Raw genomic sequence first — 18707 nt, 5'->3', positions numbered from 1 at the left:
AACTTTGCAGAAATGTACAGGGTCATTCCAAATATCACTGAAACCAATCTTACTCCAATTGGCCAAAAGGGGGCGCTATAGCAATTTTTTGAAAAGGCAGACTTTAAACAGGCATAAGTCATGCCTCGTTTGGCCGAAAGTCGTGAAACTTGCTTACACATGTGCCTTGACTCATGAGGAACACACGTATCGATTTGACCATTAAGCTCCGCCCTTAGATTTTCCGCAATTTTGAGCAGTTTGAAAAATACTTGTTTTTGCCAGTTCTGGCTTAACCGTGCATACGCTTTTTACGAAACTCGGCCATATGGTAGATGCTCATGAAAAACTACCAAGAAATAATTCTCACACTCATTCGTCAAAGGGTGGCGCTATAGCACTCAATTGAAAGTGCCAACTTTGAACAGGTACAACTCATGCCCTGTTTGACCTACAACCATGAAACTTCGATACACACATGCGTCTCTTCATGCCCGACAACTTTCGTGGTCTGACTTTTGACCTCTGACCTTTAGATCGCCCACCATTTTGAATTATATGAAAAACAGTCATTGGCTCCTAACTTCTGCATTTTTTCACTTATGGAAAATCCGTTGGAAATTTTTGTAGGCAGTGGTCCAAAGTTCATGTGTAAAATGTTTCGTGCAGATTGCTCAAAAATCCCAGGAGGAGATAGATTTTAACTATTACAGTTTTATGAAAATTATTCATCTGTGCCTAAAACATACATGCAGACTCACATTTCTTTGAAACTTGGCAGAAATGTACAGGGTCATTCCAAATATCACTGAAACCAATCTCACTCCAATTGGCCAAAAGGGGGCGCTATAGCAATTTTTTGAAAAGGCAGACTTTAAACAGGCATAAGTCATGCCTCGTTTGGCCGAAAGTCGTGAAACTTGCTTACACATGTGCCTTGACTCATGAGGAACACATCTATCGCTTTGACCAGTAAGCTCCACCCTTAGATTGTCCGCAATTTTGAGCAGTTTGAAAAACACTTAAACCCAGGATTTTTCAGCTATTTGCGTGAAACTGTATCATCTGTGTGATCTCCTTTTTCACAATTACTTATCTGTTGGGCCAATGGCGTCTCCCTTAAATGAAGGCCTCACAATCTCAGGGTCGCCAGTTCAAGCCTCACTTGATGCAGACTTAATTTAAGTTGAATTGCAAACAACATGACTGTATCATTGAATACATGTGCAACTGTTAAAGGTAATGATGAAATGCTTCTTGGAGAGAGTATGTTTTTGCAATGTATGACAAACTTCATTGTGAAAATAACCGATCTACAATCTCAAAACTTTTCAGATAGCAACATGTTTCTGAGCTTGTAGATCGGCTGCTTTCACTGGTTCACTTTTATCTTCAACAGATGACCTCAGCCTGGACAAAGCTATAGCCCTATAGGTAGTGTCTCAGCCTGTGAATCCAAAGGTCGAGAGTTTGATTCCTGTCAATGGCAATAGGTTGAGATGTCAATGGGTGAGGTTTTTCACCTGGGATTGCCCCCCTGCGTCCTATATATGACCACCTCAGCTGGGTTGGGCTGAAAAGAATATTCGCCTGTTGGAATCATTTGCTTTGTCTCAATTTCAATCTATTCCCTTTCCATGTCTTATTGTGCTATTATTGCACTTTGCTTTTTGTCTGTCTGTCTGTGGGTGGGTCATTCCACTTTTCAATTGCATTGCACAAAACATAACTGCATCAAATAATGCATGTGCAATTGTTAAAGATAACATGAAATGCTAATTTGAGAGTATTTCATGTTAAAGATAACATGAAATGCTTATTCAAAAGTATTGTTGTCAAAACTCTCTCTCTCTTCAATCTATTCCGTTTCCATGTCTCTCTCTCTCTCTATTCACTGGCCCCGTATTATCGCTGCTTGCAGCTATATTTATTATTATTATTGAGGAACCAGAACAAAAAACATTTTACTTTTATGTATCTGTACACAAGATGTAATAAGAAAGAACATAACCTTAAACCTTGAAAAACTGTCAAAATACATTTAATAAAACAAAATCTATAATTACTTACATGCTTGTATATGAATATTTTTAAGTGTGCATGCCTGTGTTGGCATGGATATGGGTGTTGCTGTGTCTTGCGAGGGCACAGATGATAAATGATATGTTTGTAGATTATATTTTAACTTGGTTATAGGTTACTAATTGGCAGTGAGTGTTTGGCATGGCCTATTGGCCTCCCTCTGTCATTCCAGTTTCCATAAACAGCTGTGGGAAACTTATTTTCTGAAACATGTTTCTAAGTTACACTTTACCACACACAGCTTGATTGTGGACAATCTAAGGATAGTCTAATCAAAGCATTTATTATTTTAAGATTAGATGTCCTGTATTTTTTAGTTTTTGACAGTATAGCCTGTCTATAGACATTTTCAGCCATGAAACAGCAGGAGCCGTGTTACAGGGTTCCCACAGCAATGCAAATCATGAATGGAGCTTTATGCCTCTAAACCCAATACTTAGTGCATTGATTTAAAAAGGTAGGGTAAGTGATATTTTTTGGTTAAAACAAAAAGTATTTTGTTAAAAGGTTAAAGCACTATATTCTGATAGTAATCATTGCTATAGAGTGTTTGTTCAGTAACAGGAGTCTCCCCGTCTCTCCAGATCTTTAATAAATAGAAAATACATTTTGGTGTCAAAATCTCAGCCAATCAGAAGAAAGTACCCATTTTTAAGCTTCATTTTTTATAGTGTTCCAGTTCCAATTTTGCCTGCTCATTTCTTAGTGTCATCACTTCCAATTTCGCTTGTTTAATCTATATCCTGATTGAGTTCTCTATCCTGATTGGATAAAATTGGAAATGAAACTGAAACTGAAACAAAAATGCATTTTCTGTTTTATAAAAAGCTGGACAGACAAGGAGACTCCTTTTACTGAACAAACACTATAGCAATGAGTACTATGAGAATATAGAGCTATTTAACACTTATTTTAACCAAAGAAAATCACTTACCCTACCTTTAACCTATTTATCGGTCAAGATTATGTTTAAGTTTATTGTCACATCAAAAGTTTACAGGTGTAAAAGAGTGGGTGGAACTTTTCATACAAGCTCAGCTCCAGTCGCTTTGCAGTTTGAAAAATACTCATTGGAATGAAGGGTTCAAGGTTCAGGTACTCTTAGTTAAACGGAGGTTTCTTAGACAGAAGAATTATTAACATTATAAAAAAAAAAAAAATACAATAACAATGTGGAAAAACGAATAATGAATCAAAAAGATGCAGTTTGACAGTTAAGGTGCTGTGCACAAGGTCTTCTTACTGTGTGTACATAGTCTATCTATTATAAACATCTGCATGGAAAAGCTGTGAAGTGACCTGTGCCAGTGTCCTTGGCATTGTTCAACACACAATAGAAAAATAAACAAAAGAAACATACATTACTTAGCCTCCTGTTGGTGCAGGGAAAGGTAGCTTTAGTTCCGGGGTATCTACCCTGTTCATTACTGCGCATAGGTATGTTTCTGTTTATTCTCACCCGTTTCGCACTGGTGATTCTCACCAGTGGGTGTGCCACCCATTGTAATGTCTGTTTGTTGTTAGAGTAGGGAGGTTTTTGTTTGTCTATGACTAGGTTAGCTCTTTACTTTATTCAGGTAGTTTATTTAGGGTAGTTCCTTTTCCCTGTGTTTGTTAAGTTGGCTTTATAGCACTTTGCATTATTCATCAGCTCTATGCACTTCAAAGTAAAACAGTCCATTCACTCATCCATCCGTTTCTGTTCAAATCTGTCCTTGGGTATTTGTTATTGTCCCTTATCCCCTAGACCAGGGGTCTTCAACGTTTTCAGGTCAAGGACCCCCTAGTTGAGAGAGAGATGAAGCACCCCCCCCCCCCCACTACATATTGTATAAAATTGTGTTTTAGATTTAACTAAGCGCGAGGCGTTGTGAGCTTGTAGATCGGCTATTTTTGGCTAAGGTTCTCCTCAGAAAAAGGGATGCTAGGGTTCAAAATAATCATACCACACAAAGATTTGGCGGACCCCCTGTAGTAACTCTGAGGACCCCCTAGGGGTCCCGGACCCCCCGTTGAAGACCCCTGACTTAGATAGTAAGACGCAGTGAAATAGATGATGACTTTAGAAAAGTAAGACACAGTGGAATAGATGATGACGAATATCACACTCTCTTGTGCAAGAAGACATAACATTTAGCAGCAGATATCAGACATACAATTCAATTCAATTCAATTCAAAGGGCTTTATTGGCATGAGAAAACATACGTTTACATTGCCAAAGCAAAAAGCACAATACAACAATACAGCGATACAATCAAAACAAAAAATGTACATTTGAAAGTCAGAATCTTCAATAGATCAATTTCTATGTACCAAGATCACTGGGTGCAGGTATAGTGCAGGAATATACACAATGATTAGTCTTTAGGGTGGTTGTGTTCCGTTCGATATCCTTCTCCTATCACAGCAACTCACGAATCTTGCTGCTGTGTTTGCACATTGTTGTACTTCGCCCAGCAGATATGGGAGTTTTTTGTCATTGGTCATGTTTTCAAAATCTCTGTGTGTGGTTGTAATCTGTGGGAAGTATGTGTCTCTGATGTCTTGGTACAATGGACAGACGGTTAGGAAGTGTAGCTCGGTTTCTACTTCCTTTTGTGTGCAGTGGGTGCATAGTCTGTCTTCTCTCGGGATACAGGTCTGCCTGTGACGACCTTTCTCGATCGCAAGACTGTGCTCACTGAGTCTGTACCTAGTTAAGATTTTTCTTTGTTTTGGGTCGGTCACGGACATACAGTACATGTGTGCCAAGATGCCAAGTATGCCAGCATTGGAGTGTATTCAAGGTCATGACATACAGTATATGCATGAAGTGACAATGCTGTGTAGCAGCGAATGTGTAGCAGCCTATGTCACCATGACTGACATGGCGCCAGACCTCAAGTCTTGCGCAACAGCCCGATAGTTGACAGGTGGTTCATACAAGTATGTGTTTGTGAATTTGTGAAATGTTTGTATGACATGCAAACTTGAAGGGTTACCTACAAGCCTTAAAGGGGAATTTTGGACCACGGTTTTCTTACCTTTTATACTGTATGATGATATGATATACTAGGATGAATGGTACAGTAGACAAATTTCTCCATCCCGGGTCCGCCACAGCTAAAAACGTGCGCCAGAAGGCCTTGCGCTAGAGCTATTTTGAGGGGCTTTTCTTTGGTGAGATCTGACGTTCATAGTGTGTCACAGTCTCTGTCTGTGTCCTTGTGTTGTCTATGTGTTGGTGTCTGTGTCTTTATGAGTGGGCGTGTGTGCGTAGGCTTGGCTCCAGCTCCCAGCTTGGCACACCTGTTACTAGTTTCCTCATCTCACCTCACCTGCTTGCCATCAGCTCATCACCTCCAGTCTATAAAGCCATGGTGTTCTCTCCACGCGATGCCACATCGTTTCACAACCTCACGTGTGTGGTAACGCTTTTTGCCAGCTACTGTATTCAGTCCTAGATTTTCCTAGTGCCTTAGTTAGTTTCTCAACCTGTATTTTGTACTCCTTGTGACTCACTCCTTTCTCCTGTCCTACAGTGACCTCCCTCACCTGCCTCGGCTGCCTGCCTGCTGTGCCTGCCTGCTCCCATCGACCACTCCAAACCGACACCACCAACCTCCCCAATTCCTCCTTTGGTTCAATAAACACCCTTGGACTTTGACTTTGTGTTGTGTCTGCATTTGGGTCCGCCAGTTGAACTAATCGTGACATAGTGACAGAACACTATGCTATGTGATTGTCTTGAATGCGCCCCACTGGAAGTCTCGCTAGACGAGATTGAAATCTCGTCTAGCGAGACTTCCGGTGCGCGTTCTTAGCTGTGGCGGACCCGGGATGGAGTACACATTTTTCTACACAAGGGACAGGAGTGGGAATGTCCTTGCAAAGTTTCATGGCAATCGGATGCTGCGTCCATTATTTGAGGCATTTGTTCAAAACAAGCCACTCCTGCAAACTTTAAATGCCAATCTTAGCCAATCAGGATGGAATATAAAAAATCACACCCTGTGTGAAGGTAGCGGCGCCTTTGATACATTTTGTCATCGATATGTGTTTATAATGTGTTTATAGCCACGTGTCACGTGAATCTTGACCAATCACTTTGTTGACGTGTCTGACCAATCAGAACGTTGACGGGTCTGACCAATCAGAACGTTGACGGGTCTCACCAAACGTTGACGGTGAACACGGACAAAGTCAGGTATAGAGCAGGATCCGCTCTATACCTAAAGGTATAGAGCGGCTAGCGCCGCTAAAAATCGGACAGATCCGTCTCGATCACATGACTATAGAGATCATGTATACCGATTTGCGTGATGTTTGGACAAAATCTGTTGGAGTGATATCAAAAATGTGTTTTGCAAAAATCAGCCTCCTGGTGGTGCTATACAAGGCCGCAGAGGTTTTTCCTTGGCCTCTAGGGAGTGTGTGTGCAAAGTGTCACACCGGTCCAGTTATAGGTGAAAACGTGAATTGGCCTGTTATTGCACCACCATGAGGCAGATTTGAAAAATATAGAATAGCATTTCTTCCATGGCCTAGTATGAATATGCTGCTGTGCATGCAAAGTTTCATGGCAATTGGACGCTGCATTCATGATTTGAGGCATTTTGTTCAAAACGGACTGGTACTCCTGCAAACTTTGGAAGACAATCTTTGCAGGATGGAATATGAAAATTTGTACAGATAGGTCTTCATTTATGAGGGTTTCCAACCCTCCTTGATTCTGTAGGGGTTTCCTTGATTTCGACCACATCTCTTCAAGGACTTGATTGTAATTGATCCTTGATCTCTCCTTGATTGGGGGATTTCTGCCATTTTGCATGGCAACCTGTGTCAGAGATAAACATCCCTGCAAGCAAGCCACTTTAGGGTTGGCCCAGCTGCCCCAGCCAGGGACATTCATGTTAATTTGCGCTGTTTGTTGGGTTTGACAATTCACATGTCTGTCTGTCTCTCTGTCTGTCTCTCTCTCTCTCTCTCTCTCTCTCTCTCTCTCTCTCTCTCTCTCTCTCTCTCTCTCTCTCTCTCTCTCTCTCTCTCTCTCTCTCTCTCTCTCTCTCTCTCTCTCTCTCCCTCAATGTATATTGTTTCTGGCAAAAAAATAAATCTCTCATCAGTGAGAGTGGGAATGTTACACTTGTACAGTCGCTTAATGTAGCCTATGTATTATGACTGAATGAACTCCATTCCCACATACAGTGTACATATACACTCATGTAGCTATAAATTGTAATTGTATCCAATCATTAAAATATATTAACTTTTAAGTAATGAATGGTTATTATTAAAGACGGGGTGCCGTGATTTTCAGTGATTTTTCCCCCCCTAAAACATAATCATCAGGTATTATGGTTTTACTTGGAGGAATAATTTTTTCAAAAAAGTGTACATAAAGTGTTAAAATTATGTTTTTATGTGGACACGCCTCCAGTTCATTAAGTATACCTGGTTCTCACCTTAGCACCTCCTCCACCACCTTAGCCTGTAGTGTTATGATAATGAGGGGGAGGGTATAATTTTACTGTGTCATTAAAGTGCTGTTTTTCTATTGGCACGTGTGACCCTCAAGGTTTCAGCCTCCTGGAAGAAACTCAAAATAGTCAGAGAAGACATAAAACACCATAAAAACACCACCAGGGGGCTTAATGAAGTTATATCAACCTCATAGACACATGAAAAACAGAAAAAAATTGATTTGATGACTGAAGCAATTAAAGATGTCTCTTTAATTGCTTCAGTCATCAAATCAATTTCTGCAGGCCTACTTTTAGCCTTTTAATGGATGAAATTACAAAATGTACCCATCATTATCCAATGCTAGTAAAGCATGAAAAGTAGGCCATCAAACTCCTTAAATTCACCAGAACACAGGAATTTTCGTCTACCCTGTTAAAAGTTTCTGGGGGAGGACCCCCAGACCACCCCGCTAGGGTCCGGGGGCGTGGTCAGTGGCAGCCCCCCACCCTCCCCAATCTCTTTGATTCTCACAGTCAAATGTTGGCAGGCCTGTGAGATGACTAGATAATGTGTACCGATTTGCGAGATCGAGATGTTTGGACAAAATCTGTGGGTGCAATATAAAAAAATGTGTTTTGCAAAACTCGGCCTCCTGGTGGCACTATAACAGGCCGATGTGAATAATTTGGGCCCGAGGTTCTGCTCTGGCCTCCAGGGAGTGTGTGAGCACAGTTTCAGTTGATCGGGCCAACGGTGCCGGAGATGAGCTGTACACAGACGGACGGACACACACAGACACACATAAGGACGGACAGGGGTGAAAACATAGTCTTGGCCACGCCTTCGGCCTGGCAGAGACAATAACAAATGAATGAGGTGTAAATCAGTGGATCAGAGTGAGGTGGGAGAGTGTTGTACTGTACTGTATGAGTGATCAGTGGTTAGATAGAAATGTTGTATGGCGAGAAACAAAGTAACACACACAACGAAACCAAAATGGGCATCTTGCCTAGAGGAGAGAGATAGAACAAAAGAGACACAGCCGTGGTCCTGTTCATGGCCTGCAGCTGGTTAGAGACCTTTAATTGAAGCACTTTGAGATTTTTAAGATTTTTCGGACACCAGAGTGAAAGTGGTTAAATTAAAGGCCTATAGCCAGCTGCAGGCCATGAACACATCTGCTACCTTTGTTAAAGTAACAGAGCAAATTAAGAAGAGCATCGAACAGTTTATGGATCCTTGGAATAAGCAAAACATAGATAATGTAAAATCAACCTGGAAGAAGGACCTGAAAGTTCACTACGGCTGACTGGAAGGCGAGCATCCTTTCCTGTTGTTGTACATTTTGCTGCAATAGACGAGACTCCTTACAAAATGTTGCATAGAAATCTGTGTACCGGATTGTTCTGCAATCTCAAAATTCTGGTCCTCAATTTCCAAAGAGGTAAATATTATTTTTAAATGCAAAATTGAAAAGAAACCAGGTCTATTTCTACGTAGCCTTCCAGGACCATGTCCCTGAACTCATTTAATGCTTCTCCAAAAATGATTAGTTCTGGCAAGGAAATGCATTCTTTTTAATTGGATCATGGATAAACCACCAACAGTTACACAGTGGTACAGGGAAATCTATAAACTTTTACCCATGGAGAGAATGAGCGCTAGGTCTAAAGGCAATGAAGATATCTTCACAAAATATGCAAACCTTTGCTTGACCACTTACCATCTGATACGGTTGTCCTCAATTAGAGACTTGAGTGTCATGTCTGTTAACCCATTTGACTGACAGTGAACCACTGCTGTAGTATAGCTATCAGAGGGAATGCATGATTGTTTTTTAGTTTGTTTTTGTTTATTTTTTTGTCTACAGACTCTCACTCATCCAAAGAATTTTGTGTCTTAGCCAGTGTGAATGACGAGAGCCTATATGTAAAATGACCACTGGGAAAACTGATGAAATCAGCATTCACGTTCTGATTGTTAATACATAGATGATCTGAGTCACTGCAAAGTTGATGGTAGGCAACTATTTTTTCAGATTGAACACACAACCTGTCATGAAAAGCAATGCTAGTTCATCTCTTTGTCATGAAAAACACCTTCTTATTTCTATATTTTGGAAATGTTTGAAACGCAGGCATACATCAATGAGGACTGATTGAGCCTGTTAATACTGTAGCTCATACAACTTGCAAATGGAACCCTATTCTATCCCCTGTACGTTACTACCTGTTTACTCTTATTTTTACTATTTAAAAAAATAAATCTTTTTTTTTTTGCATCTGTCCGGTACTGCCATAACAACTGAATTTCCCATGGGATCAATAAAGGTCTGTCTACGGTATCTATACCTACCTACCTACCTACCTAGCTATTTTAGGACAGGGCTGGACTGGGACAGAAATTCAGCCCTGGCATTTAATGCCTTGCAAAAACAAAAGTGACTCAACTATTGTCATTTTCATCCCTTGTGCTCATCACAGCCTGTGGTCATAATAGGCCTACATATACTGCTCATACAGTCCAAGGTTGCTGCGTACTTGCATATCAAATCAAGAAGTAATCTAGTGGCTTCAATGAACAGACTATTGTCAGGACACGGAAATGCTGCCCACAGAAATAACGGCTTTATCTATATCAACGCATGGATGAGCTCTCTCTTTCTGTCACAGTCACAGACTTTGCCTGTCTTCTCTAGGTCTTGTATTTCTAAGTTATATTCATGTCCTAGTTTTCATGGTTCTATATAATCAGTTCTAGGCTTGTTCTCTAGTCAGTCCTTGTGGGGTCATTGTTCAGTGTTGCATCGGTTTGTGATGTGATTCACACACACACACACACACACACACACACACACACACACACACACACACACACACACACACACACACACACACACACACACACACACACACACACACACACACACACACACACACACACACACACACACACACACACACACACACACACACACACACACACACACACACACACACACACACACACACGCACACACAGCTAAATCCAAAGAATTTTGAGTCTTAGCCAGTGTGAATGACGAGAGCCTATATGTAAAATGACCACTGGGAAAACTGATGAAATCAGCATTCACGTTCTGATCGTTAATACATAGATGATCTGAGTCACTGCAGAGTTGATGGTAGGCAACGCAGGCATACACACAACGCACACACGGATACACACAACACACACACGGACTCACACAGACTCACACCATACCATATTACTATTCTTCAACACACTATAGATGCCACGGTCAACAAAGATGTGTTTCCACACCACACCTTTCTTAGTAGAAAATGTGATTTCTCATGGCTTTATCTTTGCCTTATACAGGCATCTTCATACGTGCTTCTGGATGTACTATATGTCTTTCAAAGTCCATCTGTTTAGCTAGTTCACTCCAGGTTCACTCTCACTGGCAAGTATTGTCAGGTTATTGAGCCTTTCCTGGCTCATGGTAAGTAGCTCAAGTAGCTCTTTATTAGTGTGGTTGCCCATACCCGGAAATTCTCCCCATTCCCCCGATGGCCAATCCAAGACTGCTCTACGGAATGTTGTGGGCATCAGACCTGTGGCTTTTTAGCTACAGTACGAGACATGTAATCACAAACCCTAAGGATTTCTCTGTATATAGATGAGTGTTTCTCAAAGTGGGGTCCCCCTGGCACTTACAGGGGACCTTGTAAGCTAAATGAGTTTAACCCATATACATCGGCTATTTGAAAATAGCCAATCTACAAGCTCATGGATCGTGTTGTGAGCTTGTTCATCTGTTATTTTTCAAAATATTTTTTTAAATCTCTAAAAATGTATTACAACTTTAACACAACTGTTCTCTTATGGGGGCCCCTGTAGTATGACATCTTTTCAGATGGGGGTCCGCTGCTTAATACATATCAGTTTGGGGGTCCTTGACATGAAAAGGTATGAGAACCATTGGTATTTGACAGTGGTTCTCAACCTTTTCAGGCCACGACCCCCCAAAATTATCATTTATCATATTATTTGAACAGGGGACCCCCACTCTGACAAGAATTGTAGGAGTTGTTTTACATTTAGTTTGACTCACAAGCTCACAACACCTCGCACTGCGAGGCGTTGTGAGCTTGTAGATTGGCTATTTTCAAAATGATAATATATTATTATATTATTTGTCATAAAGGTCCTTAAATTGTCACTTCACTGTCATCTGGGGACCCACTGGTATATAACACATGTCATGCAGAAACCCTGAGACTTTCTCAGTGTAGGCCAGGGTATTAGATGACTTCATATACCAGCTGTAGAGCAATATTGAACCACTATGCAGTTCTTCTAAGAATGCTTATCATTATACACAATCTTTACAAGAACTGTCTACATCTCATCTATCTGTCTATCTATGTCTTTGCTTGATTTCTCCATCTAATAATAATCCTATCTATTTTTTGGAGGACAGAGGTGAGGTGGTGTGTGTCTGTGTGTGTGTGTGTGTGTGTGTGTGTGTGTGTGTGTGTGTGTGTGTGTGTGTGTGTGTGTGCGCGCGCGCGTGCGTGTGCGTGCATGCGTGCGCGCGTGCGTGTGTGTGTGCGTGTGTGTGTGTGTGTGTCTTTCCATGGAGCAGTCAATGACGTCATGCGGTGTTTCAGGTGCTCACCAGGGGGCGCTGGGGCCACAGATTACACAAAAAGAGGCAGCACTGTCTCTCTCCAACTGACGGCAACCTCCCCAGTTTGTATGAACTTAAAATGTGACATAAGACCTATATGTCTGTGTCTGTGTCTGATGTGGAATATACAACACAACAAGATGTATAGGCACACAAAAGCATAGGGCCTTTATTTGTTAGAAATGCTGTTCTTGAGTTATTGGTTTAATTTGGCAAAGGGGTGATGACAGAAAAATTACAATTTTGTCACCTCCTTTCCTTTTCTGTATGAGAGAGACGAGAGAGGGTGGATGGATGGGGGGGGGGGGGGGGGGGGGGGGGGAGAGAGAGAGAGAGAGAGAGAGAGAGAGAGAGAGAGAGAGAGAGCTTTCCCTATATGGTGTGTGCGTTGCAGCATTCCCTGGGTCTGTGGGAGAGAGAGTGGTGGTCCTTGTGATGCAGCAGCGAGAGGAGGAGGGAGAGGAGGAGGGAGGGAGGGAGGGAGGGGGGGGGGGGGGGGGGAGAGGAGGGTCGCAGGAGGAGGAGGGGGGGGGGTCGCTCCATCACTGGATCCACTTCTCACTGCTGGCGGGAAGGCACGAGCAGTGTTGCCATGTCTGCTTATTATAAGCGGCTTTGGTCTTGTTTCTCCGTAAATCATTTGTATTCATTGTTTTAATTTTTTCTGTTTTCAAAATGCTGTTTATTTTTGCTGTTGTTTTTATCATGTTTTAGTGCTTGGTTGAATGCTTGATTCTGATTCGTCAATCGCTGAATTCAGCGGTGTGTTATTTCTGAATAATGACGACGCTGTCTAATCAAAGACTCAGAGCACCTGCTGCACTGCTTGATTTGTATGCCTGTAGGTAGTATCCAACATGACAGCCATTTAAAACTTGTAAACAAACGAATGTCATGTCACACACAGTGTCATTCAGCTAAACTTTGCCCTCAAGACTGTTTTTGAAAACATCTGAAGCGAGAAATAGACAATGCAGTAACCAAAAATGATTCTATTTGATCAACACTTCCTGTTGTTTTCCGAGGTGACTGTGTTGCTCTGGATGGACGCCAGCAACACTTATGGAATACTTTCATTACCGTAAGTAATGAGATACTTCGTTTAAAGTGTAATTATTTGGACTTGTTTAAAAAAAAAATAATAATATATATATATATATATATATATATATATATATATATATATATATATATATATATATATATATATATATATATAAACTGATAGTTTAAATCAGTGGTTCTTAAACATTTGCATGTCAAGGACGCCCAAATTAATGTATTACTCTGCAGACCCCCCCCCCCCATCTGAAATGTTTTTTAACTTACAAATGTATTCCAAATATTTAACTTTTTCTTTTCAAGATCTTTTTGAAAATAGCAGATCTACAAGCTCATAATTCTATGAGCTTATAGATCGGCTATTTTCAAAAATCCAATAAAGTCCTCATGTGGCTATAGTGGCTTTTTTCTCTGCTGCATTTACAGTAAATTAACTTTAAAAAATAATCTAAAGTATTTTTGTGTTTTTCTTTACTGTAATATTTTCACCTGTAATTTCAGCTATTTGTATTTGTTAGTTTACAATAGCCTATGTATTGTGTGTTGAGTACTGACATGTAATAATTTTGTATTCGTAATTGTATTTGTTGTAGACTATGGCACCAGCTAATGGGGATCCTTAATACAATCTGAAATATTTATTTTGGGGTTGTTTTCATAGACCTGGTTGCTTGTTTCTCACACAAAATCGGGCAACACTAGGCACGAGAAAGAGAGAGAGCGAGAGAGGGGAAGAGGGAGAGAGCGAGAGGGAGAGAGCGAGAGAGAGAGAGAGAGAGAGAGAGAGGGAGCGTGCGTGTGTGTGCGCGTGGATTGCACCACCGTCCGCATCCCCGTTCACCGTTATTTCTGCAGGCGGACATCATGCTCTCCTCCGATGGATGGAGAGAGTAAGATCCTCTGTTCTTTTTTATTTTTTCTCCTCCGTAGATGTTCCTCATCCAGTCGTTCCAGATGTGACTGAGTCATTTTTGTGAGTGCTGCTGCTGCTATTATTAATCATCTCGGGGAGGAGGAGAGACTGATGTGACAACATGGCTCTGGTTATGGAACCCATAAGTAAATGGACACCTAAGCAAGTCCTGGACTGGATGAAAGGTAATGTTGGACTGCTGCATCAGGCTAATGATGAGGATGATGATGATGATGATGATGATGATGATGATGATGATGCTATGGCCAGTGAAGGGCCACACAGTGTGCGTGTGAGCGCGTGCGTGCCATGCATGTGTGTGTGTTGAGGAAAAATAACCATTCCAATCTTCATCTGCATGCTTATTATCTGTGCTTCTATCCCCCCCTTCTATAAGTGAAAATAGCTGATCTACAACGCTCACAACGCCTCGCGCTGCGAGGCGTTGTGAGCTTGTAGATCTGCTATTTTCACAGTGGGAGACGGATTGGAATGAACTGAAAGTAAGCGGGTTGTTAAAGTATGGGGGCCATAGGTAATAACCACAGCGGGGGATTCTGTCATGTTGCCTCTGTGTCTTCGGAGCAGCAGGGATTCTGTCATGTTGCCTGCATGTGTCTTCAGAGCAGCAGCCCAGCGCCAAGCCAAGCCTATAGGGCTTCATGCAGCTGCCTAGCTGCAGCCCACACACACAACGGCTCTCATCAATGAAATGTGCTACATTACCCCCCCCCCCCCCCCACACTCTCTCTCTCTCTCTCTCTGCCCCCCCCCCCCACGATCAATGACATGTTGTAAGGCCTTGCCCATCTCACGTAGACTATATGAGGTGTGCAACATTCACCATGAGCTAATTGTGTGTGTGTGTGTGTGTGTGTGTGTGTTTGCACGATTATTGTGTGTGCATCTGGTAGTCTATATACTGAGTGAGTGCGCATCCATACACACACACACACACACACACACACACACACACACACACACACACACACACACACACACACACACACACACACACACACACACACACACACACACATACGTGCCACCCCCCTCCCCCCATACAGTTGGGGTCCAGCACCACGGACAGCGCTCAGCCTGACTGGCCATATAAGGAAACCGCAACGAACAGTCGCTTTAAAAGCGTTGCTTCAATGCTTCGCAGGCGAGAGAAGCCTCCCTTTGAACCAGCCTGTATGAATGAGTAATCACTAATCATGCGTGGGAGTGCATTTTGTGGAGAGGGGATGCACACACACACACACACACACACACACACACACATACACACACACACACACACACACACACACACACACACACACACACACACACACACACACACACACACACACACACACACACACACACACACACACACACACACACACACACTCGCGCACAAGGGATGGGGGAGTTGGGGGTTGTCCCGCAATCCCCCATTCCACTTGTGAGAGTGACATGTCGTATATTGTATGAGGCAAAGCTGTGCAAAAGACCTTCACGCGGATACGTTAGCTGATGTAATACGAGACTGTATTTGGGACATAGTTTTGGGTGTTACAGTGATGTTGTATTTGGGATGTGGAGGGTGTTGCATGATAAGGTGGTAATGTATTTGGTGGTTTTTGGTGTTAAAGGTGATGTCATATTTGAGATGTGGCTGTCGAGTGTTAAGGTGATGTTGTATTTGGGTGGTGTTGGGTGGTAAGGTGATGTTGTATTTGGGCGGTGTTGGGTGGTAAGGTGATGTTGTATTTGGGCGGTGTTGGGTGGTAAGGTGATGTTGTATTTGGGTGGTGTTGGGTGTTACGGTGATGTTGTATTTGGGTGGTGTTGGGTGTTATGGTGATGTTGTATTTGGGTGGTGTTGGGTCAGGGTCGTAAGGTGATGTTGTATTTGGGTGGTGTTGGGTCAGGGTGGTAAGGTGATGTTGTATTTGGGTGGTGTTGGGTCAGGGTGGTAAGGTGATGTTGTATTTGGGTGGTGTTGGGTGGTAAAGTGATGTTGTATTTGGGTGGTGTTGGGTGGTAAGGTGATGTTGTATTTGGGTGGTGTTGGGTGTTATGGTGATGTTGTATTTGGGTGGTGTTGGGTGGTAAGGTGATGTTGTATTTGGGTGGTGTTGGGTCTTATGGTGATGTTGTATTTGGGTGGTGTTGGGTGTTATGGTGATGTTGTATTTGGGTGGTGTTGGGTGTTATGGTGATGTTGTATTTGGGTGGTGTTGGGTGGTAAGGTGATGTTGTATTTGGGTGGTGTTGGGTGGTAAGGTGATGTTGTATTTGGGTGGTTGGGTGTTAAGGTGATGTTGTAGCTTAATTTTTTATAGTGTTCCAGTTCCAATTTTGTCTGCTCATTTCTTTGTGTCATCACTTCCAATTTCTCTTGTATTCATCTGTGTCCTGTTTGAGTTCTCTATCCTGATTGGATAAAATTGGTATCCCGACCTGAAACTGTTTATTAAAGAGAAAGTCTCCTGTTACTGGACAAACACTCTATTGTAATGAGTACTATCAGAATATAGAGCTATTTAACACTTATTTTAACCAAAGAAAATCACTACCTTTAAGGTGAGGTTGTATTTGGGTGTTGGGTATTAACCCATTAAAACCGCGAACGCATCTGTGGCATTTTAGATTTTAGCGTTGGCTATTTAAAAATAGCAGATATTTACAAGCTCACAGCGCGACACTTTGTGCCGCACTGCAAGCTTGTAAATCTGTTATTTTTGAAAAATCGTGAAAGAACTGCTGGTTCAGAAGGCATTTGTACTGCATGTGATGAAGAGTAAAAAAAGACTTGTTACTGTAACGTTGGGTAAAAGGCAGTATAGAGACTGAATTGAAGTCAGGTTGAAAAGGCCAGGCTTGGTTATGTGGGTTGTTCCACTGCCGCCTCATACGGTGTGAAACAGAATTAGTTCAATCTGATTTCAGTCTCCCTCAGTAAGTTGATATTGGTCCTGTATACCAATGGTTCTCAACCTTTTCAAGCCGGGACCCCCCAAAATAATCATATTTGAACTGCCCCCCCCCCCCCCCCCCCCCCCCATCCTGACAAGAACTTGGAATTGTAGGAGTTGAGGCATTACATTTAGTTTGATTCTGTTCCACTGATAAATATTGTGAAAAATAGCCGATATACAATGCTATTTTCACAATTGTTGCCTCTTTCTTATATTATTTGACAATTTGGCCAATGTTTGACCAGTTTTTATAGTATAGTTTGTTGATTATTTTGATGCAGTAATGGTCTTTTTTAATTTAATTTATTTTCTTTTAATTTTCTTTAGGTATTAACACATCGGGTGCCAGCGTTTTTTTATAACAACTTACCGTTGGTGCCAGAATTCTCCCCATTGACTGCGCTTTGCTGTTTACAAGCAAATCCGTGCGTTACAAGCAAATCCACGCAAAAAAAAGCATCGATTCATGTTCTGCCATGAGCCTGGCTACTGCCTGGAACCATAACATTCCCCTCGGAGTTACAACGGGGGGGGAATCGCGGATCGCGCATGACCGTTTTTGCCCACAGGAAACAGATTCGGAGATATAGGCGTTTCAAAGTAGGAAATAGACAGGAAACGGATGGGGGGAAAAAAAGTGTTTCCGGTGAGCGATCTGGCACTTCCTTCTCAGGATTACAATGGGTGCTCCCAGAGCTGCTCTAGCCCCGCCCGCGCGGAGAAAAACGAAAAAAACAAAAAGACTGAAATCACGGTTCAGACCGTGAACGGCACCGAAGCTTCGGAACCGCCACTAAGTAAACACACGGTTCAGACCGTGTTTGGCACCCGATGTGTTAAAAAGGTCCTTAAATTGTCACTTTACTGTCCTCTGGAGACCCCCTCCCCAAATCACTTCGGTGAGCCCCCTGGGGGTCCAGACCCACAGGTTGAGAACCACTGCTATATACTGTATATATGTTATGTTTGTGTGTCAGACTCACCCGTGTGCTATAGCATGGAAACCAGACCCTAAATATTGGTTTGTTATTTGATATCACAACGTAAATGTATACAATTATGGTGAATGACTGTGGAGATCCAGGTTATGGACTATGTCATATGCTGGCTCTGAATGAGCAGGGTTCCTATTTCATTTAGGCCAGTGGTTCTCAACCTGTGGGACGGGGCCCACTGGTGGGCCGGGAGGATATTGCAAGTGTGCCCCCAAACAATTGGCAAAACAATTTTTATGATGATATAACATTATTATGAAATACCAATAAATTAAGTTGGTTCCACTGATTCAAGCCAGAACACAATCGATTGTTTGATCATTGATCATTGATTGAAAAATGCACGTGGCCCACCCATTTGAACAGTTAACAGGCTGTCGTGTAAGAATAGGTTGAGAACCATGGATTTCAAATGCTCTGGAAAGAGGTTGTATACTGTATGTAGAAATTTGGAATTTGAACAGTAGAAGCGTCAGAAATCATCTTCCTTTCAGTGAATCCAATCATATTCTAAAGCCTTTCTTTTTGTACTGCAACTAGACTATTCTGTAATTTACTAACGCCTACATCAGTGTACGTCTTAAAG

General features: G+C 42.0%; 2 protein-coding genes across 2 annotated transcripts in view; both read left to right on the top strand.

Moving 5' to 3' along the window:
- Positions 1–18707, top strand: part of LOC311033520 (uncharacterized protein) — a 267268-nt gene that overhangs the window by 158777 nt on the left and 89784 nt on the right. The gene's annotated exons all lie outside the window — the stretch shown is intronic.
- The window catches only part of LOC311033515 (connector enhancer of kinase suppressor of ras 2), a gene marked incomplete at both ends in the record, with an annotated part of 107868 nt that continues 103439 nt past the window's right edge, over positions 14279–18707 (top strand). The window contains one exon of the mRNA XM_084041044.1: positions 14279–14342. Coding sequence (XP_083897170.1) covers positions 14279–14342 — 64 coding nt within the window. The remainder of the gene's footprint in view (positions 14343–18707) is intronic.

Source organism: Gymnoscopelus microlampas (genome assembly GCF_963454915.1).
Source record: "Gymnoscopelus microlampas genome assembly, chromosome: 18".
NCBI lineage: Eukaryota > Metazoa > Chordata > Actinopteri > Myctophiformes > Myctophidae > Gymnoscopelus > Gymnoscopelus microlampas.
The sequence above is the reverse complement of the archived record's forward strand: the minus strand, read 5'-3'. Positions and strand labels throughout refer to the sequence as shown.